General features: G+C 54.7%; 1 protein-coding gene and 1 pseudogene across 1 annotated transcript; one reads left to right on the top strand and one right to left on the bottom strand.

Annotated features, from left to right (window-relative positions):
• The first annotated feature begins 5,090 nt into the window (after positions 1–5,090).
• LOC120388873 lies at positions 5,091–6,044 on the top strand (annotated as a pseudogene).
• A 3,654-nt stretch (positions 6,045–9,698) lies between these two features.
• Positions 9,699–15,626, bottom strand: THAP7 (THAP domain containing 7). Its single transcript, XM_039511068.1, has 5 exons — positions 15,483–15,626; positions 14,663–14,742; positions 13,897–14,052; positions 11,917–12,054; positions 9,699–11,369 (listed from the first exon to the last, which is right to left on the bottom strand). The coding sequence occupies exons 2-5, from the start codon at positions 14,740–14,742 to the stop codon at positions 10,706–10,708; spliced, it is 1,038 nt and encodes a 345-aa protein (XP_039367002.1). The 5' UTR covers positions 15,483–15,626; the 3' UTR covers positions 9,699–10,705.
• Positions 15,627–23,152: the final 7,526 nt, after the last annotated feature.

The following is a 23,152-nucleotide window of genomic DNA, read 5'->3' as shown; positions in this document are numbered from 1 at the left end:
CTCCGTGCTCGGGATGACGCTAAACCTCTGGCTACCAGTAGCGGGGTCCATCACTGCATAATCACCCTGTTCTGTACATTCCCCTGAAGCTCTCGTATGGGCCACTGTCATAGACAGGATATTGGACAAGATGGACCATGGTCTCACCCAGTAGGGTCATTCTTAATCTGTGATTTTCCTACCTCTAATTTTGGTTCCCACTGTAGGCTCAGAGAGGCTGAAAATCCTGCAGGTTCCATGGGGCGAGCACCCACAGGAGACTGTCTATGAGCCAGCCGAGGCTCGTTAATTGCCACCAGGAATGGAGTGGTCCCAATGGAGCTGGTCCTCCGCCCCAGGCAATCAGAGAGATCTGTGCTGGGGGGGAACACGCCACGGGCCTTCCAGTGCCCCTCTGGGTTGTAGCCCATGTCCCTTGTGCTGCAGAGGTTTTCTGGGTCTGATTTAGTGTCTCTTCTGGTGCTGACGGCTTCGCTAACAACCACAGCCAGGTGACGGCTTTGGGTGTGGAAGCGAGGATGTCTCTTTGTGGATTGGATTCAGGAGACGGGTGAAAAACGCACTCTCTGGAGGGTGAGGTGGGGATCTTCCCACACCCAGGACGTCAGTTATGTACCAATCTTCAATAAGAGGGTGAGCAAAACAATTTGGCAAGTCCCTATCTAGCAGCCCTCTCTGCTCTGTGTCTCCGCGGCTGGTTGACCTGAAACTCAACTTCTGCATGAGCAGTTGACGCAGCCTATTCTGGGTGACGGAGCCTGACCCCAGCGCTCCGTCCGTGTCTGAGCCTCTCCTCTTTGCCACAGAGCTGCTTTCTATGTGAAGCCCCAGCTGCACCACGGGGCTGGGAGCTCCTCAGCCTTTCCAGGCGTTTGCAAACTCGGCAGAGAAGAATGAGGGTGAGACATTTCTCAATTTGTATTCATATCCCTCTTGCAGAGGGCGCGATGGTTATTACAGCGGGTGGAACGGTTTCCCTTCTCTCCTTGGAAAATGCCGTTCTGTCTCGGTCAAAACTTTCCGCGGGAACCCATCGCTTTCAATGATATTTCATGGTGGGGGGGAAAGGGAGCAAATCAGTTCGGCCACTTTTTCGGTTTGTCATTTTGAGACGGCTTTTCCTTTCGACTTGTGTTTGGTTTCCTAGATGACAAAACAGAACGGAAGGGGATTTTTGTTTTAGACACCGAAAGGGGGAAACCTTTGCGGTTTTACCACAACAAAACTTGGCGAAAATTTTGTTGCGCGGGAAATGTAGAGATTCGCCTTTTCGCAATGAAAACCAATTTCAAAGGGTTGGAATCTCCCAAGACATAGATGTTCTAGTCTCCGTTCCCTGGTCCGTGCTAGAGGGGAGATCAGATTAGATGGTCACGACGGGTCTGGTCTGGGGCTTTGGTGACCTTGGGGTAGGACGGAGATAATATTGTGTTATCCCATGGCATTCTGAGAGGATACAGAAGGGACCATTGTGATCCTCTAGTCTGATCCCCTGGATGGCACAGGCTGGAGAACAGCCCTGAATTCATTCCTGTCTGAACCAGAGGTGAGCTTTTAGAAAAACAGCCCATCCACTACACCTGCTTACAATACACTGGAGAGGGGTCAGAGAAGAGCCATGTGAATGGTGAAAGGATTTGAGAGCGAGAGACTCCAGGAGCTCAGTCTAGTTAGCTGACAAAGAGACGCTTTGGGGTGACTTGATCCGAGTCTGTAAGTATCTCCATGGGGAACAAATATTCAGTAACGGGCTCGTCAACCTAGCAGAGGAAGGGCTAACACTATCCAATGGCTGGAAGTGGAAGCTAGACAGAAGGTGCAAATTTTTAACAGCGAGGGGAACTCACCATCGCAACCAGTTCCCAAGGGTTGGTGGCGGATTTTCCATCACTGACAATTTTTTAATCGAGACGGGCTCTTCTTCTAAATGATCAGGCCTGGGAATTATCTTGCGGGCCGTTTTCTGGTCCATGCTAGAGGGGAGATCGGATTAGATGGTTCCAACGGGTCTGGTCTGGCCTTGGAGTCTATGGACGGAGACCGAAAGAGCTTGGTAAAATGCAGGCTGGGAGAGGACGCGACTGCTCCCTATAAATATGCCAGGGGGGTGAACGGCAGGGAGGGAGAAGAGCTATTGACCCACAGACAAATGGGGACGAGCTGGCCAGGAATAAACAGAGGCTGGAAATGAGAAGGACGGAGAACCTCCACCAGAGGGAGGTTCTGGGATAGGAGAAGTGAGGGGGAAAACAACCAAACTGGTTTGAAGGTGGAGCGTGATAAATTCACCAAACAGGACACTAGGACCGTCGGCTATCGCAGGGGCTGGACTCGCCCCAGGAGCTCCTGTCCTACATGAGCCGTGCTGCCGAGCCTCCTGCTGTCTGGGGTTTCTCTCAAAGGCCCAGGCACTGGGGTCAGGCAGTCACAGGAGACGCTTGGCTTTCATTTAAATAAAAGAGTGGGCTTCGGACCCTCCTAGTTGAGGAGCGAAGCTGGGAATTGTGGCCCAAGCACAAACCTTGGAGGGAAAAAAACGACTCGCCGGTCGTTTCTTTGATAAAACCAATCTCCTGGGTTGAAAGCCCACCGGGGGATCGTTCTGAGGTCTGGCTCTTGAATTTTGCCTGCCTGGCATGGGTGAGACCGAGGAGACGCAATAAAAGGTGTGTTCATAACCTGGGTTACATAGAAATGCAGCCAGGACACTCGGCTAAACAGGGTGCTTGGTCCTGCCACAAGTGCAGAGGACTGGACTTGATGACCTCTCGAGGTCCCTTCCAGTCCTACGATTCTATATGTGCACATGAGCGATGGATAGCTCAGTGGTTTGAGCATTGGCCTGCTCGACCCAGGGTTGTGAGCTCCACCCTTGAGGGGGCCATTTAGGGATCTGGGGCAAAAATCTGTCTGGGGATTGGTCCTGCTTTGAGCAGCAGGTTGGACTAGATGACCTTCTGAGGTCCCTTCCAACCCTGATATTCTATGATCATTGTCACTGCAAAAAAACCTCATGCTCCTAGTACGTTACCCCCAGGGACCATAGGCTTGAACTCTGGTCATGCCTGCCCTGTCTTCACTAGCATTGTAGCTCATGCAGGCTAACCCAATCTAGGAACACACCATTTCTCCCTGCTCTCTTTCTCTCCCCCCCCCCCCCAGTGTAGATGTATCCTAGGGTGACTGGAGTTTGATCTAAGCTGCTGTGTCTTCATTATTATTTTAACCTGAGTAAAGTTTGTGGGGCAGAAACTCATCAAGCTCTTCCTCTTCCTCTTGTGAGGCTGCTCCAGAACCTGCCTGCTGACGGGGAGAAACCTGCTTCTGGTTTCCAGCCTCACATGGCTCCCGGTCAGCGTATCCCCATTTGCCCTTGGGCCACATCGTCCTTCACAGATTCATAGATCCCAAGGCCAGAAGGGAACAATGTGATCATCTAGTCTGACTCCCTGTATAACTCACGCCAGAGAACGGCCCCGAAAGAATTTCAGGGAAACATCCAGTTTGAAAATTGCTAGTGATGAGGAAATCACCACGCCCTTGGCGAGTTGTTCTGATGGTTAATTACTCTCCCTATGCCAAATGGACGTCTTGTTTCAAGTCTGAATTTGTCTAGCTTCAACTTGCAGCCATTGGACGGGGTTAGGCCGTTGTCTGCTAGATTGAAGAGCCCGTTATGAAATATTTGTTCCCTGTGTAGACACTTATAGACTGGGATCAAGTCCCCCCCTGGACCTTCTCTTTGAGTTCCTGGAGTTTATCACTCTCAGGCAGGTTTTCTAATCCTTGAATCATTCTCCTGGCTCGTCTCTGACCCCCTCTCTGATTTATCAGCCTCCTTCTCGAATGGTGGGCACCAGAACTGGACACTGGATCCCAGCAGTGGTCGCCCCAGGGCCAGATCCAGGGGTAAAATAACCTCTCTGTGCCTACTTGAGATTGCGCTTTGCGCACCCCAGGATTGCACTGGCTCCTCTGGCCATACTGGGAGCTCGTGTTCAGCTGATTAGGCGCCATGACCCCCCCAAAATCTTTGTCAGCGTCCCTGCTCCCCAGGAGAGAGCCCCCCACCCTGTGCGTACAATACAGCCTCATTTCTTTGTTCCTGGACATCTGCGTTGACGTTTAGCTGTATGAAAAATTCCGTATCAGTAGCTTGTCCCCGTCTGGGCGTTCACCTTGCGGATGGATTGATAGACCAATCAGCGCCCCTCTCAGCCTGCATTCCAGCCTAAATGGGCCCCGTTCTGCCACTTCCTTCTTGGAAGATCAGGGCACCGTCCCCTGCTCATCCCAGCTCCTGTCCGGTCGGAATCCTCCTTCTCGAACACGGGGGAGTTGGACACAGTACTACACATGAGGCCTTACCGGTGTCTTGTCCAATCGTTGGGGGCTTCTGAACATCCCGTCCTCAGCTTCCGCACAGGGCTCCATGCCCAGCAAATAGCTGTGGGCAGGCAGGGGAGGTGGGATCTGGGATGGGGCACAGGGGCTGGTTATACAGGGACCACTCAGCTGGTGCTGAGCTGCAGCCACCTCTGGGGTGGAGCGCAGGGGCTCTTTAATACCATAAAGCAACGCTACGGCAAGAGTTTGGGACAGGAAGTGATGGAGAAACCAGCCGAGAGTGCAGAGGGCTTGGCTAGGAATCTGGGCTGTGTGTGGGAGTGGGGGTGGGGGACGGGATGTTCCAGGGGATCTTTAATGACCCGGAAGTTTAAAAAGATTTGACAAACATATTTCGCAAGTGCAGGATAAGGAAGGAGGGTGGGGAGAGTGAGAGACTCGCTAATAGCCCAGTGAGTAGGGCATTTTCCTGTGTGGGGGGCACCCCATGTACAGATCCCTGCTTGGAGTCACCCCTGACAGCAATGGGTGCAGGGCTGGATTCGGATCTCAGTCCCCCTGCGGTCAATCCGGAGTCACCCCTGAAATTCAGATTGACCCCAGGGGGCTGAGATCAGAATCCAGCCCTGCCCTCCGTGCAGTCAGGTGTGACTCTGGATTGACCCCGGTGTAGCCCAGCCCCTGTTGAGTCTGCCTCACAACCCGGCCTATGTTATCCCCCCACTCTCTCTCCCTGCAGGCGGATGGAGGCGATGGGGGATGAGAACCGCACCTCGGTCTCCGAGTTCATCCTGGTGGGTCTGTCTGGCCGGCCGCGGACGCAGCGCCTCCTATTCGCGGCCATCCTGGCCACTTACCTGGCCACCCTGGCAGGCAACCTGCTGATCGTAGGCCTGGTGCGGGCTGACTCGTGCCTCCACACCCCCATGTACTTTTTCCTCAGCCACCTCTCCTTCCTGGAGATCTGCTACACCAGCTGCACCATCCCCCAGGCTCTGGCCCACCTCCTGACCCGCAGCAAATCCATCCCCTTCGCTCGCTGCGCCGCCCAGATGTACCTTGCCCTCTCGCTCGGGAGCACCGAGGCCATCCTGCTGGCCGCCATGGCCTACGACCGCTTCGTCGCCGTGTGCTGGCCGCTGCGCTACGCCGCCGTCATGGGGCGGGGCCGTTGCTGGGCGCTGGCCTTGTCCTCCTGGGCTGCTGGGTTCCTCCTCTCAGTGGTCAACACGGCCTGCACTCTGTGGCTGCCCTTCTGCGGGCCCAACCGGATCAACCACTTCTTCTGCGAGCTGCCAGTGGTGCTGGAGCTGGCCTGTGCCGACACGCGCCTCACCGAGGCCGTGGTCTTTGGGGCGGCTGTGTTCATCCTGCTGCTCCCGCTGGCCGTCATCCTGGCCTCCTATGGCCTCATCCTGGCCTCTGTGCTGCAGGGACAGGCGGCCGCTGGGTGACGCAAAGCGTTTTCCACCTGTGCCTCCCACCTGGCTGTGGTGGCCATCTTCTACGGCACCGTCATCTCCATGTACATGAGGCCCCGCTCCGGCGCCGCCCCCGACCGGGACAAGCACATCGCTGTTTTCTATATTGTGGTTACGCCGGCCCTCAACCCACTCATCTACACCCTGAGGAACAAGGAGGTCAAGGGGGCCGTGGCCAAGCTGATGCACAGGGCCGGATTGACCAAGAAGTCCTAAGTGTGGCCAATAGGCCATGCTACCCGAATGTGGACCTAAAATGAGGCGGCACTTGGGACATGTCATGGGGTGAGAGCTGGTTGGGGAACAAGGGGGTTTCCTCAGAACATTTCTGTCTTAATTTTCTGCAGTGGGGGAAAAAAAGGATTAATTTTTTTTGCCTAAATTTTCCACAGAAAATGTCAACAGAACTGAATTTTTAAATTTTTTGTCTGAAGTTTCCACAGAACATGTTGGCAAGAGAGAAAATTTGTCTTTTTTCCCTAAATTTTCCGCAGAACACATAGATGGAACCATAAATATTCCTTTTCATCTACACTTTCCACAGAAAATTTCAGTGAAAGAGAAAATTTTTGTTCCTATCTAAACTTTCCACAGAAAACATCAATTGAACAGAAATTTTTCATTTTCCCCTTAATTTTCCAGAGACAATAGCATTGGATGTGAAAAATTTTCAATTTTGGTTACATTTCCCACAGAAAATATTGATGAAACCGAAGTGTTCTGCTTTCAGCTAAATTTGTCCTCAGAAAGTTACCTTGAAAGTGGATTTTTTTTGTTTTCTCTGACTTTTCCACAGAAAATTTCAATTTTGCTTGGTGAAAATTTTAATACTGGAAACTTTCAGCCAAATGGTGAAAACATTTTCACCAACTGATGAAAAATTTTGGCTAAAACCCCTAAATATTCAATTCTGAAATGCTATCATGTTGCCTTGTGTGTCCATTCTCCTCTATAGGTTTGGCTCTCTCCTTGGACTACATCTCCCATGAGGCACTGTGGTCTCTCCTCTTGGAGACAGAGGTGGTGCATCATGGGAATGCTATGCTGTAGTTCATTGTGGGAGATGTAGTCCAAATGAAGAGCCCAGTCTATAGAGGAGAATGGGGACATGAGACAACCAAACTACAATTCCCATAAGCCATCACTGCAGCTTATGGGACTCACTGAATCAAAATATTCCATTTTCCAAGCAGTCATGTTTTTGCTGAAAAAAATTACATTTCACCAACAGGCTCTTTTGGTGGAAAAAAAAAGTTTCAGAGAGGAAAAAAACCCAACAAGTTTCTGTCTAAAAAAATCACTCGATGAAAAACATTCTCCCAGCCCTAGTGCGACACTGAAACACCGCGAGCCATAGGCGAAAGGTCCCCTTCTTTGCAAACAGCTGTCACCTGAGACCAAACGCATCGGTAAGGATATTAATCCAGAAAGTGTTATGAGAAAAGTACCTTCAGAACACTCGTAATTTGTCAAGATTCAAAATCGTTGCGAGATGCATGTACAGGTGACATTTAAGGGATAATGTTTTGATCTTGACCATATGCTTTACAGACTTGGAGAAGAAATTAGACCTCAGGAGGATAATGTCTGAGTGATGGCCCGGGGAGTTGTCCCCCTCCTGCTCCCCCTCCTTAGCCAGTGATGCAATGCAAGACTTAGTCGTTTAGCCTTGCACAATACTAAGATTTTAAACAGGAAATCACTGGAGGTCAGTGCAAACTATCGAATGAAACCACCGGAAGGTTAAAAAAAGGAACATTGCCACGAGGCAGAGGTTTGCCCTGCTGGTGAATAGGATCAAAAGGCTGTTTTCAGCATACCACAGAGGGAAATGCACTCTGGATGCATTCACAGAGGAAATCCCCAGGCAGCTCTGCAACAGACTGAACATTTATTTGCACGGAGGGTGTTGGGGGGAAACTTACTTTATTAGCAAGGAAAGGAAACTAGCTATCAGACCCTTCACACCCTGTGATTTTGCTGTGTGGTGTAACTGTTTCCACCACTTCCTCGCATTCCTAGCTAAATCTTTACTTCTTCCTAAATAAACCCGCCTCTGTTGCATTGTCAGTGCTGTGCGGTTTACAGGAGCGGCGGCTGAAGGCAAAACTGGGGCAGGCCTGGGGGCAGAGGATCTGGAATTTCTATGAGTAGCCTGTGCCAGGGGCTGGATATCAGAGGGCAAAGGGACTCAGGGTGCTCCTGTTATCATGCAAAGTGAAGTCGGGGCGGGCACTGCCCAGAGGAGAGTCCTTGGGTGGTGGAAGGGCTGGTGGAGTCGAGATGAAACCCGGCTACCATGAACTATCCCCTTTTGCTAGAGTTGGGTCACAGTGCTGGGCACCCCGAGATCTATCACAGATGTGCCCCCTTCGGTGTAGATAACCCCCAGGGCCAGGACCCCTCCGTTCTGGATCAAAAGAGTTCCCAACCATCAGTGACATGGTGTCATATGGATGCAACTTTAGGACCTTGAACTGAGGGACAGTTGTCTGACCGAGCCTTCACGGGAGGAGCCTGGGGCCCCGAGCTCGCTGTCCCCGATTCCCAGCTCGGCTCTGTGGGAATTCTTGGATGCTGGGAAACGTGAGTTGGGTCTCTCAGCTGGCAGATGGTGCTGAGAGCTGGGTTCGAGTGCCAGCCCAGCCCCTCAATCTCTCTGTGCCTCGCTTTCTCCTCTAGAACGGGGATGCTCTCACGCCTCTGCCTGGTGCATGTCAACTGGGGCAGAGACCATCCCTCACATGGCGTCTGTGCAGCTCCGTGTAACGCTCCTGCTCATCCAGCGAGGGCTAAGCCAGGGCAAGGTCCTGGGGTGGCTCTGGGTTCTCGGTTGCTCTACTGACATCACTCTGGGTCCGACTGCCCCCGCCCTGTCCAGCTCATCAGCCTGGGCTGCCAAGTGATGGCGACCTAAAAGGAGCTACGGCCGACTGACCCTCTGCTGGGGGTCTGCTCAGTTGACTCCTGCTGGGGCCAATGGGGCTGGATCCCCAGGTGAAGACGCCAACTTTGCTCTGAGACATTGAGGGATGTTTTGGGAAGAACTAGGAGGCTGCTTGGATCTCTCCCCCACCCCCAGAGAAACCAGGACCTCTCCCACCCATCCCTGGGGAGAGGGGGTGTCTGGGTTCTCCCTGGTTGTGCCTGACCCACACCCCAAACAGGAAAGGGAGGTTCAGCCCCAGGAAAGATGCCCCCCTATGGTACCTACTAGGGAGCTTAATGACCTAGGCCAGTCCCAGGCCTGGACCGCTGTCCAGGTACGTTCCTCCTGGTCATCTACCTCCTCCATCTCTCATGCTGGGGCACGGCGGGTGATGCTGTCCATCTGGGGCAGTTACAATGCACCAGGGAGCCAGTGGTTCAGGTGGGGAATCCAGCAGGGGCCCCCCAACCCATTCAAAACTGCCGTGGCTCACCCACCCCCCCCAAGCCTCCCTCCACAGGCCACCCCTGTGCCACAGAGAAGGCCGCCGCGGCCGTGGCACTATTCGCTGCGCTCGCTGGGCCTCAGGGGTGGTGAGCAATGGGGGGCATGTTTTATAGACACACAGAGAACACGTTGGTGCTTGTGACAGTTGATTTAGGCCTGAACTCGTCATTTCATAATTACATATAAAAAAAACCCACGGCTGGTGTCAACCGGCCCCGATTCAGTGGGGCCAGATCCGCAGCTGGTGTAACCCAACACCGCTCCGTTTGCTAGGGGGATTGACACCAGCTGGTTATCAAGTCCCCCGTACTCCATCTTCGCTGCCATGTGGCCTGTTTGATCTCCCAGCTGGGAGCTCAGCGCATTCGCAGCAGTTCTGGTGCTTGGCCTGTCAGAGGGCAGGGGACGATCACAGAGGTGGCATCACCCCCTCGGCCAGCTCCCACCATGCCAACAGCAGGCCCCTGGCAGCCAGCACGGGGAGTGTGGGGGGGTCAAGTAGCAGAGCCTGGGCAAGCTGGGATTCTGGTCCGGTGACACTAAGGGAACCCCAAAGTCAAGGGGGGATGGATGCAGGGGGGAAATCGTAGGCATGGAGCTGAGGTGCTCATGGCCATAGGGCACACATACAGGGGCACTGCCTGCCCTGGGACCGACCCCGCAGCTTCCCCGGAGGCAATGGGCACACACACACCAGGGGCAGCTCCCCCGGGGGCAATGGGCACACACACCAGGGGCACTGCCTGCCCTGGGACCGACCCCGCAGCTCCCCCGGAGGCAATGGGCACACGCACACCAGGGGCACTGCCTGCCCTGGGACCGACCCCACAGTTCCCCGGGGGGCAATGGGCACACACACACCAGGGGCAGCTCCCGCGGGGGGCAATGGGCACACGCACACGGGGGGCACTGCCCGCCCAGGGACTGACCCCACAGTGCCCCGGGGGCAATGGGCACATGCACACCAGGGGCAGTGCCTGCCCCATGACTGACCCTGCAGCTGCCCTGGGGGCAACGGGCACACGCTCACCGCCTGCCCTGGGACTGACCCCGCAGCTCCCCCAGGGGCAATGGGCACACGCACACCAGGGGCACTGCCTGTCCTGGGACCGACCCCACAGCTGCCCCGCAGCCACACTCCCACCAGGCTGTGCACACTCCGGGATCGTCACCCCCACATAAAACAAGATCTTTATTTACAACCCCCATCAATCCGCCTCCCTGGCACAGAGGTGGAGGTCAGGGCGGGAGCGGGGGGGCAGAGAAGTGCTGTTGCACGGTTTGCCTCTGCAGCCCTGGCCTGCCACCTTTCGTGGGCAGGGAGTGAGCTCAGCCCGTGGCCGAGCCACAGAGCCCAGGGCTTCGTGCCTGGGCAGAGGCCCGAGTCCCATGCAGTCCCCCCCGCCCTACACACAGACAGCCCCTGAGCGCAGTCCCAGGCTCACTCCAGGTCGCGCAGCAGCTGCAGCTCGAAGACCTGGAGGTGCTCCTTGAGCTGGCGCCGCATGTCGGGGGCCGCCCGCCGCTCCCGCTGCAGCTCGCAGATGCGCAGCCGCAGCCGCTGTTCTCGCCGCTTGCAGGCCTGCAGCTGCCGCTGGACCCGGTCCAGGGCCTCCAGGGCGGCCTCCGCACGCCGCTTCCACAGCAGGGCGCTGCCCACCTGGTAGCTGTGCTCGCTCTGGATGTAGGCGCCGGCTGGGGGCGGCAGACGCAGCATGTAGAGAGACGGGGAGACAGGGCGGGGTGGCTCTGGGGCGGGCGATGTGGGGACCTCTGAGGGGGCGTCTGTCTCTGTCTCTGGGAGCGTGGGGGCCTCTGTCTCTGGGAGCGTGGGGGCCTCTGTCTCTGGGAGCGCCGGCGTGGCCGTGGCCGCCTCCTGCCCCGTGGCCACAGCCGGGTACTCCAGGAGGATGTCCGACAGGCTGGCCAGGATGACGTCATGCTGATCCTCTAGCTCCGCCCCCTGGGGGAGGGGCCCGGGCAGGCTGCGGTGCTCAGTGGTGGGGGCGGCCGCGGGCGTGGCCAGCTCAGACTCCTCCTCCTCTGGGAAGCACGAGATCTCCGCATTGGCCGGGGCGTCCTGCTCCCCTTGGCCTGGATCGCGTCTGAGGGGAAAGAGCCCATCCCACAATGCACTGCAGGGGGCAGGCACAGCAGGGCCCCAGAGCAATAGACCATCCCAACCCCCCTCGGCCTCTGACCCCCCCAATCCAAACCTTGGGCAGCCCCAGCCCCTCCCATCTATATCCTGCCCCTGCCCCCAAGATAGCCCCACCCCAACCTAGCCTGGGGTCAACATACAGGGACAGCCCCAGCTCCTTCCTCCTGCCAGATCCTGACCCCGCCCCCTCAATCTAGCCCCAGAGATAACATCCAGGGCCGCCCCACCCACTCCAGACCTTGACCCCGCTCCCAGCCCCCCAGATCTGGTCTCCAATGCACACAGCCCAGCAGAGCCAGTTCCAGCTCCTCACCCTGACCCACTGGCCCTGGCACGGCTGGGCCCCCATCAGTCTCATGGGGGCAGACCGGGCCCTTCTGATCCACAACTCAGCCTGCACAGCCCCTTGCTCCATGTGCTCTGCCTTGGCACATCCCAGCCCCTCACCCCACGACCCAGCCCAGCAGACCATCTACAGGGCAGGCACTCACCTCCACCTCCTCCAGGCCCTGGCAGCCTTCGGGTCATCACCCTTCTGCCGGGAAGCCCTCACCTTCGCTGCCCGGCGCGCTTTGGAGAAGGACTCGAAGACGGTGGGGACGGCCCCCTCCTTGAGCCGGTGGTAGCCACTGTGGAGAGACATCGGCAGGCACGAGCTGCCCCCGGCCCAGCTGGCTTGGGGAGAACCCCATCGCCCTGGGAGGAAGCTCTCCTGGCACGGGGACTCTTGGATGGGAACACTGTTCCACTAGCTTAGCTGGGCGTCTCTTTGCTGGCCTGGGAATATTTTTAAATGGCTCTTTGCCCTGTAGGAACCACTAGGCCAAGATGAGGCTCTGACTTTGGCACATACGGTTTTCAGTTTATCAGTCGGTCTGTCTTAGGCTGGGGCTACACTATGGGCGGTGCAGCAGCAGCTGTAATGCCGTAGCACCGGAGCATAGACGCTTCCTGTGTTGATGGAGATGCGGGTAATCCACCTCCCTGAGATAATTCTTCTGTCGACCTAGCCATGTCTGCACCGGGGCGTAGGGCGGCTTAACTACAGCACCCAAAGGTGTGAATTTTTCACACCCCTGAGCCATGTAGCTAGTAAGTGTAGACCAGGGCTTAATTTGTGGTCACCTGCATGTGGGCTTCGAAATAAGCAGCAGTCTGACATTTTTACCCTCTCTCTCGCAAATCCCTTAGTTTCTGAACCACACCATGTTTTATTCAGGCGCTTAAGGCCCCGATTGGATCCACACAGCCAGCCCTGGGGGTTCCACATTCATAGATTTTTAAGGCCAGAAGATCATCTACTCTGACCTCCCATCTAGCACCGGCCAGAGCATTTCATCCATTCTCCCCTGCCCTGAGCCCCGTGACTTGTGTATGGTTATTGTACACTAGTTACAGGGCGTTATATTCACACCTCACCGGTTAACTTCCCGGTGCAGATGAGCTCTTTGTCCTATCACGCACCTGTGGGATGACTTTACTTACATGGGTAAGTGGTTGCGGGTATGTTTAAACTACCTTACAATAAACCCCCACTTAATGTTCTCAAAAACATTAACGTAAAACCCCTGCCCCGTGCATTCTTTCGCTCGCTAGCAAGACCTTGCATCGAGAGAGCTGCTGTAACAAACCGGAACTGTGTTTCAACAGAATTCATTGCAAAATGGGGCCAAGGAACTGTGACGAACAGGCCTTAATTAAACTCTAGCTCTCAGGAGACACACTGTCTGTCAGTCCTCACAGGGAGAGGAAGATGGGATGTGGATGCATGGGGGGGGGGGGGGGAAAGAGGGGAGAGAATGGAGCAGCTCACTTTCACGGGACAAGGGGGGTGTCTAGACTAGGGGAAACTATTCAGATCAGTCCATCCTTACGGGGAGTGTAAGGGCATCTGGACTAGTGGGACCATACAGACCAGTTCACCTTCCTGGATAGAGGGGCTGTGTCTGGACTGGAAGGTGGGGGAACCGTATGGCCCAGTCCATCCTCACAGGGAGGGGAGGGTGAGTGCATCTGACCTAGGGGGACCTGTACAGACCAGTCTATCTTCACTAGGGAGGCATCTGGACTAGAGGGAACCACATGGACCAGTCCATCTTTGGGGGTACATGCCAGGACTAGGGGGCACTGCATGGACCAGTCCATCTTCCCAGGGGTAGGAGGAGGTATGTCAGAATTAGGGGAACCGTATGGACCAGTCCATCCTTCCAGAGGGCAGATGAAGAGGGTTCAGGGCAGGGCTCCACATGGTCCAATCCATCCTCCCGGAGGAGAGAGGACCTGAACCAGGTATTTATGTGACTGGTGGCGCTTGTTCTTCTCCACCCCCCACCCAAGCTGGGATGCCAGGGGCAGCTACTGGCACAGTTATGGAGACCTGGTGAAAAAGCTCGTCTCCCAAGCTAGTGCCACCCAGCTTCGGGGAACAGAGCAGGGCATCCCTGGGTGTCGGCTCAGCCTCCTGCACCCACCTGATCCCCACCATCTCGAAGCAGCTCTTCTCGAAGTGCTTGGAGCAGAAGTAGATGTAGTCAGAGGCTGGATTCCAGGGGCCCTGGCCGCTCGGGTCCTTGCGCTGACAGTTCTCCAGCCACACGCTGCGCCGTGGGTTGTCCTTCTTGGGCAGCCTGCGGGGACAGAGATGGCACCGTTCAGCTCCCGGGAGAGGCATGGGCCGGGGCAGGGGTTCAACCGCCACAAGGAGGGGCAAAGGCAAATCCGAGAACAACCTTCCCCCAGGAGTTTTCAACCCAGAGATGCTAACGTCCCCTAGGTATGGAGAAGAAAAAGCAACACCACCTCCAAACGATCCACTGGAGATGGGACGTAGGACCAGCCAGATTGGATCAGACCAAAGGTCTCTCTAGCCAGCATCCTGTCTCTGACAGAACCCAGCTGCTTTAGAGGAAGAGGCAAGACACTCCCTAGTGGACAGCTCTGGAATAACCTGCCTACAAGGGAAAATTGGTCCTAACTCCTCAGCGATTCCTTTTTCACGTCAGGTCTCAGATGTGGTTTTGGAGCAACAAGCTTTGATTATAATGACTGAGTCCTTGTGGCAGGAAGTTATGCAGGCTGGCTGTGCTGGGAAAGTATTTCCTTTCTGCTGGCGTTAAACTTACTGCCATTCAGGGTACCTGGATGTCCCCTTGCACCTTCCCCTCAGGGAGGGGAGGGCGGAAGGGCTGGTTATAGGGGGAGGTTATGGGGAGGGAGCAGGGCCAGGGTAGTTCTTACCGATGGAAGGAGATGCCTCGATTGCGGGTCTCGCGGGTGTCCCGGGTGCAGCAGCCGGTAGCAGAGCAGTGACGGGGCATCTGTGGGGAGAGAGACAGAGATGGGGAGGCCCTGAGAATCCCCCCACCCACACACACACACCAGAGCTACACCCCAGCCAGTGGCTCTCAGTCTTACCCACCTGACCACTAAAGCCAGGACACTCTCCTGCCCGCATCAATAGCTACCCCATCACCCTCCTATAACCTGGACACCCTCCCCTCACCCCCACCATAGCCAGGACACCCTCCCCTCCCCAATCCACGCCCTCCGCCCCCATAGCCAGGACACCTGCCCCTCCCCTGTGAACATTTCCACCACACGTTGGATCTCTCGGCTTCCCCATGGGTGACCCCCGCCCCCATAACCAGGGCCCAGCAATGGGGGGGGGGTTTCCACCCCACCCCCTGTTTGTGCCTCCCCAGCTTTGAACCCCTGGACTCTGCGCACCAGCTGCGGCGGGGGGAGGCCGGGGGGGGCAGGAACCAGGTGCCGGGGGGGGGCCGATCCCAGGGCGGGGATCCGGGGGGGAACGAGCCGTGGCGGGGGGGGCAGCCGGGGGAAGGGGGCAGGAACCCCCGTGCGGGGAGGGGGAGTGGGGGGGCGGTGACGTGGGGTAACTCCGGGAGGGTCCCGGGGGGGGGTCGGTGACGCGGCGAGGGAGTCCCCGGGGCTCCCGTGACGTAGCTGTGACGCGGAGGGTACCAAGGGGGGGGCAAAGCGGGAGCCGGTGACGCGGCGCGCGGGGGGGGGGGGGCCCCGGGGCCGTTTCCGGTCTCACCTCCCCGCTCCCATCACTCCACAGACACTGCGGTCCTGGGTCTGGCGCAGGCGCAGGCGCAGCGGGGCCTCTCGCCGTGTTCTCGCGAGAGCTGGAAAGAGCCCGAGCCCCGCGTCAACCTCGCGAGAGCGCGGGCGGGGAGGGGGCGGGAGCCCCGGCGGCCAATCGGATTCTGACCCATGCCCCGCCCCCACCCCTGCTCGAGACAAGCCCCGCCCACCAAAGCTCCGCCCCTCCCCCCGTAGCCCGCCACAAGCTCCGCCCCACCCTCAAAGTCTTCCACAGGCCCCGCGCCACAGAGCCCCGCCCCTTCCCCTCAGAGCCCCGCCCTCCCCACATCACCTACCACAGGCCCCGCCCTTCCCCTCAGAGCCCCGCCCCTCCCCATATCACATACCACAGGCCCCGCCCCTTCCCCCAGAGCCCCGCCCCTTCCCCATAGTACCTGTCACAGGCCCCGCCCTTCCCCTCAGAGCCCCGCCCCTTCCCCATATCACCTGCCACAGGCCCCTCCCCTCAGAGCCCCGCCCCTTTTCTCACCCCCACCCCACACCTCCAGCAGGGTGGTGCTGACCCCCAGTGGCCTGGGCAGCTCTGAGGTGGCTCCTTCTCCAGTGATGGGGGATGAGGTCCCACGGGCTCTGCCTGGTGCCCTCCCAGCCCCATGGCCGTGGATCCGGTTTCAGGCTGCCCAGGCCGCAAGGTTTGCGACATGGCACATCCAGGCCGCGAGGACGGTGATCCGGCGCCTGGTGGAGACGGAGGCTCCCAGCTCGTCCCCCTGCTTGTGTTTGCTAAAATGCAAATCGTTCGTTCCCTGCAACTTCCTGCCCTGGCCTCTCGAGGGCCCTGCTCGCCGCCTGCATGCAGCTGAGCTGAGCCCATCTTCCCCTGCTTGGGCCAGGTCTGTTGAAGGGCTTCAGCCCAGCCAGGGCTGGCTGGCTTTGGAGGCATCACATCAGGGGTGCTGGAATGAGGGCAATCAGGGGGCCATGACCCCCCCTTTTTACTGGCCCTAAGGGCGAGCGAGGGGGCAGAGAAGAGCAATCGGGGGGCGGTGTGAGGGCAGAGCCTTGGGAGGAAAAGGTGGCATGGGGGCAGATCCTCGGGGGAAGGGGCAGGGTGGAGGCTTGGGGATGAAAGGGTGGCACAGGGGAAGGGGTAGTGCAGGGGGGCGTGGCCACAGTTCAGGTGCCAGTGGGCCCTCCCCCGCTTTTAGGAAGCTTCCGCTGCTCCTGCATCACATCCTACAGGGGAATTCACAACCTTACAATGTCGTGATGACATTTCACCATGAGATTATTGCCCAGCCAGTCTGATCCAAAATGAGCCACCTTCCCCGTGGGCAGTGGACTGCGCTTAACCACGCTCAGACAACACAGGGAAGGTGTGGAGATCCCCTCCACAAACAGGAATGCAAAGACTCACCAGACTGTGACAAGAACATAACAGAAGAATGACCACACTGGGTCAGACCATGGTCCATCTAGCCCAGTATCGTGTCTTCCAACAGTGGCCAGTGCCAGCTGCTTCAGAGGGATTAACAGAACAGGGAAACAAAACATTTCGCTTTTATAGAAATGAAGCTTTTTAATTTTCTAGAAACAAAACTTTTGGCTTGAGCCCCAATTGTTTTGTTGCTGAAAATTTCATTTTGTGGGAAATTTCAAAATTTGATGTTTTGTTCCAGAAACAAATTTCAAAATTGTGGAATTTCCCATGACTTGAAAATCCAAGTCCGTGCATAGCTTATCTGGGAGACCTGAGACCAGAATCTATCTACAGTCCCACCTAAGCACCCCCTGATCCTTATAACACCTCCTTGTCATGCAGGGTCATTACCCACATATTACAGACAGGGAACAGGGGTGCATCTACACGCAAAAAAAAAATTGCAGAAAGTCTCAGAGCCCAGATCTACCGATTCAGGCTCATGGGTCTCAAAACAGCAGTGTAGATATTTCCGCTTGCTCTGGCTCTGAGACCCAGCGAGGTGGGTTGGTCTGGGAGCTCTGGTGGGAATGTCTTCACTGCCCCCACGTGTTTTCAACCCTGCAGGGCAAGCCTGATTCCATAGCCCAATGCTCCGAGATTTGCTGTTGTGGGGTTACTTTTTTTTTGCAATGTAGATGTACCCAGAGGCACAGAGAGGGTAGGTTGAGGCTGCAATATGGAGGTGTGATTACAGCGCACGGAGATATACCTGAGCTAACTAACTAGATTGGGTAGATCCGCCCATCCTGCAATCATTCCTCGCCCCAGCAGAATAGACATACCCTGGGTGATTGGCACAAAGGCACATGGAAAAAGCAGGGGATTAAAACCTAGACACCCACATGCTAGAAATCTAACCACTGGGCCATCTAGCCTGCCAGCCGAGCAGGGTGTGTCTACACCACACACCCAACCTAGACTCTGACTCAGGTTTGAGACCAAGGCCCACTTCTGTCCACACACAAAGCAGTCTGACTCAGGACAGAATTTTGCAATGTGGACGCAGCCCAAGTGGCAGCCCCGAGGCAGAAGGGCCGTGTGGCGCAGAGGGGGCGTGCTCGCATGGCTGCGAGACCCGGGTACAGCAACTGTCACAGAGCTGGGCTGAATGCGCAGTGTGGACGTACCCGGTGCTTCATTTGTGATGAAAGAGGTGCCGGGGCTCAAGCAATTTTTTTTTACTTTCATAACTGATGCGGCAAAGCCCAGAGGTGCCGGGGCTCTGACAAGGAAGTCCCCACCCCGACTGCAAAACTGTCTGGTAAAGTTTTGAATGTATTTACTGAAATGCCAGTTCAGGAAGCTCTTTGAAATATTCTGAATTTAAGAAAGCTGTTTTATAAAGGTTTCAAATTACTCCTGAAGTATATGGGTTGAGATTTAGAAATCCTAAAATGGGGGAATACAGGGGTGCGGACCGTCACGTCCACCTACGCTCTGTGTGCTGAGGAGGCTGTCTGGGGTAGGACCAGGCTCTTGTCTGAATGTGGCAGGCCCGATCCTAAACCCATTGCAGACTTCCTGGGCTTTGGATTAGGGGACCAGCATGCCACCGCCCTGGCCTGATACTGCTTCACCCCAGCAGGGCTCTCGGCCATTGGGGAAGAGGTACAGTCTTTACCTTCAGCTCCGGATCCGTGCAGAGGGGAAGTCACACTGAGTCCAGGCATGCACAGATCTGTGTCGGTGTCTGAAAAGACCATCCCATTCCTGGCGCAGACGTCACTGGAGTGCCTCACCGAGGCTGGATGGAGCAGGGGCTCTGGAAATCTCTGCCTCTTACAACACCAGCCCCTTGCGAGAAGACACAGCTCTCAGCTGGAGAAGGATTTAATTGCTTTGTAGGGGCAGCCGCGTTTCCAAAGCTTTGAAATATCCTAGCACCTCTGGCATCTATTGGAAGGCACTGTCCCCACCCCAGGAAACAATTACCACCCCTTCCCTGCTCCCAGTTCACTCTGCGCGTCTGCCAGTCTGAAACGCTTAGTGGTGCCTTGGGCAAAGCTCGGGGGAGCATCACCCAGGACCAATCCTGAGCCAGCCCCTGACTGCATCATCAGAGTCAATCTGGAGTCACACCTGACCAAGATGAAGTTGTTCTGGATTGGTTTAAGTGTGAACAGAATCCAGTCCATATTCTTTAGAAATAATCTCTGGTGCTGGAGATGGAGGCTTGTATCTCCTCATTTTCCATTCATCTTAATCCCTTCCTCTGTTTCCTCAATAAATTTAATCAAATACTCACTATAAATGTCAAATAAAGTCAGTGACATCATACCGCCTTATCTCACTCCTCTCTAGATCTCTATCAGATTTTCATTTTCGTCTCCCGTTCTAATAGCCTTCTGATTCCAGCATAATTGTTTTATTACTCGGAATTCGTATCCATCAATCCCTACAGATCTGAATATATTGAGCAGTTTGTAGTGGTAGCTTCTGTCAAAAGTTTTTTGGAAGTCAATGAAACACAAGTATATTGTTTTCACCTTTTCAACTGATCTTTCTAATGTGCGCATCACAGTTGCACAGTGGCATTTATGGTGCCTTTTCCACATTCGAAATCATCTTGTTGTTTGCTTAGTTCCTGATCAGGCTTTCCCTGTACTCGGTTCTGAACAACTTGCAAAAGTATCTGAGGCACTAGGCTGCTTGTTCTGTAGTTGTTACAGTCCACAGCGTTGGTCTTTTCTGAGATTTGGATACACGTTGACGTTATAAAATCCTCTGGGAACTGTGCTGTCTCAAACATGTTCTTCATTAACACTGAGAGGCCTCTGGAGCCTTCAGCCCCTTTGCTTTAAGTCAGCTGGTTTTCCATCACAACCTACTGCTTTTCCATTCAGGTGTTTTTTTATTGCTACCATGCTGTCTTCATCCATTATTGACAGGCACTTATTTGATTGATCTGTAGTTGAAGTTTTTCAGGCCTATCATCACCATATAATTCATTGCTATATTCTCTCCATCTCGCCTTCTTGTCTCTGGGGCCTGGTTCCCATTTCTCCATAAGGGTCGTATTGGTCACTTTCTCAGGGCCGGAGCAAGGAAGTTTCGCGCCCTAGGTGAAACTTCCACCTTGCGCCCCCCCCAGCCCTGTAGCAGCTCCCTGCCCCCCCCGTCCTGAGGGCCCCCCCACAGCAGCTCCCCCCCTGCTCTGAGGCGCCCCCCGGCAGTTCACCCCCCAGCCCTCTGCTCCGCATCCTCCCTGAGCACGCCACCCCCGCTCTAATTCTCCCGCCTCCCAGGCTTGTGGCACCAAACAGCTGATTGGCGCTGCAAGCCTGGGAGGCTGGAGAAGTGGAGCAGCGACCGCGCTCCGGGAGGAACCACTGTAAAAAAAAAACTGGGGGCACCGCTTTTTGGCACCCCCAAATCTTGGCGCCCTGGGCAACTGCCTGGTTCGCCTTAATGGTAGCACCGGCCCAGCACTTTCCTTCTCTAATCAAACCTTTTGATACATCTCACTTTGTTTATTTTCTTTATCCAGTTCTTCAAATCATTTGCATTTCTCATTCAGCCATTAAGACTTTGCCGATCTGCATTTATTATTTATCATTTTAGCTAGTCTTTGGCATTCGTTTTCTGTGGTCCGTGTGCTTTTACTTTCCTTCTTTCATCTAGCAGAGCAATGATTTTGTCTATTTCCAGGGGGGGTTTAGTAGCTAGTAACTTCTTGCCTACATGTTTAGCTGCAGGTTCTTTGATAGCATCTCTGAGATGTCCCCAAGTTAATTGGTCCTTGTTTTCATGAATGCACACATTACATGGGTTAAAAACTGGCTAACTGACAGGTCTCAAAATGTGATTGTAAATGGGGAAACATCCTCAAGCAGGGTTGTTTCCAGTGAGGTCCTGCAGGAATCAGTTGTTGGCCCTGTGCTACTTAACATTTTTATCAGCAAGCTGTGGGAAAACATAAAATCATCATCACTGACGAAGTTTGCAGATGACACAGCAATTGGGGGATTGGTAAATGATGACTGATGTAACTGATACAGAGCGACCTGGATTGGTTGGCAAACTGGGTGCAAGTGAACGATACACATTCGAATATGGCCAAATGTAAAGTCGGCCATCTAGGAACAAAGAACGTTGGCCGTACCTACAGGCTGGGGGACTCTCTCCTGGGAAGCAGCGACTCTGAGAAAGATTTGGGGGTCACGGTGGATAATCAATTGAACATGAGCTCCCAGTGTGATGCTATGGGCAAAAAGGGCTACTGTGATCCTGGGATGAGCAAATTAGGGAATCTCGAGTAGGAGCAGAGAGGTTATTTTACCTCTGTATTTGGCAGTCCATAGCGTTGTTCTTTTCTGAGATCTGGATACACCTTGAAGTTCTAAAATCCTCTGGCAGGTCCCCTGTCTCAAGCATGTTCTTCGTTAACTCTGAGAGGCCTCCACTCCTGGGATCCTGTGTCCAGTTCTGGTGCCCACATTGAAGAAGGATTTCGATACATTGGAGAGGGGTCAGAGAAGAGCCACGGGAACGAGAGAAGGGTTATAAAACCTGCCGCAGAACGATGCAACCAAGGAGCTCGATCTGTTTAGTTTAACAAGGAGAAGGTTAAAGGATGATTTGATCACAGGCTTGTGGAGCCAACAGGGAAACAGAAATTTGTCTTCATTCCAGCAGAGAAAGACCTAACACGATTCAGTGGCTGGAAGTTGAAGCTAGGCAAATTCAGACTGGCAATAAGGTATAAATTATTGACAGCGAGGGTAATTAACCATCAGAACAATTTACCAAGTGCTGGGCGGGCGAATTCTCTGCCACTGGTCGTTTGGAAAGCTTGACGGGCCGTTTCTCCAAACGATCTGCTCTCGGTCAAATGGGAATTAATTCAGGGACATTCTAAAGCCTGTGTCACACTTAAGCTTAGTACCAATGTGGACACAAGAACAAATGGATATAAACTGGACACTAGGAAGTTTAGACTTGAAATTAGACGAAGGTTTCTAACCATTAGAGGAGTGAAGTTCTGGAACAGCCTTCCAAGGGAAGTAGTGGGGGTAAAAGACCTATCTGGCTTCAAGACTAAGCTTGATAAGTTTATGGAGGGGATGGTATGATGGGATAGCCTGATTTTGGCAATTAATTTGGCAATTGATCTTTGATTATTAGCAGGTAAATAGGCCCAGTGGTCTGTGATGGGATGTTAGATGGGGTGGGATCTGAGTTACTACAGAGAATTCTTTCCTGGGTGCTGGCAGGTGAGTCTTGTCCACATGCTCAGGGTTTAGCTGATCGCCATATTTGGGGTCGGGAAGGAATTTTCCTCCAGGGCAGATTGGCAGAGGCCCTGGAGGTTTTTCGCCTTCCTCTGCAGCATGGGGCACGGGTCACTTGCTGGAGGATTCTCTGCAGCTTGAGGTCTTGAAACCACGATTTGAGGACTTCAGTAACTCAGACACAGGTTAGGGGTTTGTTACAGGAGTGAGTGGGTGAGATTCTGTGGCCTGCATTGTGCAGGAGGTCAGACTAGATGATCATAATGGTCCCTTCTGACCTTAAAGTCTATGAGTCTATGAGTGCAGAGTAGATGATCACAATGGGCCAGGGCCGCCCAGATGGGGGGGCAAGTGGGGCAATTTGCCCCACGCCCCGCAGGGGCCCCCATAAGAATATAGTATTCTATAGTATTGCAACTTTTTTAATGGAAGCGGCCCCCGAAATTGCTTTGCCCCAGGGTACGTCTACACTATGGGATTATTCCGAATTTACATAAACCTGTTTAGTAAAACAGATTGTATAAAATCGAGTGCACGCGGCCACACTAAGCACATTAATTCGGTGGTGTGCGTCCACGGTCCGAGGCTAGCGTCGATTTCTGGAGCGTTGCACTGTGGGTAGCTATTCCGTAGCTATCCCATAGTTCCCGCAGTCTCCCCCGCCCCTTGGAATTCTGAGTTGAGATCCCAGTGCCTGATGGGGCAAAAATCATTGTCGCGGGTGGTTCTGGGTAAATGTCGTCAGTCATTCCTTCCTCCGGGAAAGCAATGGCAGACAAGCATTTCGCGCCCTTTTTCCCTGGATTTCCCTGGCAGACGCCATAGCGTGGCAACCATGGAGCCTTTTTTGCCTTTTGTCACTGTCACCGTATGTGTACTAGATGCCGCAGACAGAGGCGATTCAGCAGCGCTACCCAGCAGCATTCATTTGCTTTTGCATGACAG

Source organism: Mauremys reevesii, linkage group 22, assembly GCF_016161935.1.
Source record: "Mauremys reevesii isolate NIE-2019 linkage group 22, ASM1616193v1, whole genome shotgun sequence".
Taxonomy (NCBI): domain Eukaryota; kingdom Metazoa; phylum Chordata; order Testudines; family Geoemydidae; genus Mauremys; species Mauremys reevesii.
The sequence above is the reverse complement of the archived record's forward strand: the minus strand, read 5'-3'. Positions and strand labels throughout refer to the sequence as shown.

Bases quoted from the DNA above. Each gene is read 5' to 3' on its own strand.
- THAP7 (XM_039511068.1), bottom strand. From the start codon at position 14,742: ATGCCCCGTCACTGCTCTGCTACCGGCTGCTGCACCCGGGACACCCGC. The intron at 14,053-14,662 runs GTAAGAACTACC...CTGTCCCCGCAG, and splicing joins CGAGGCATCTCCTTCCATCG to GCTGCCCAAGAAGGACAACC. The intron at 11,370-11,916 runs GTGAGTGCCTGC...CTTTCCCCTCAG, and splicing joins AGGGCCTGGAGGAGGTGGAG to ACGCGATCCAGGCCAAGGGG.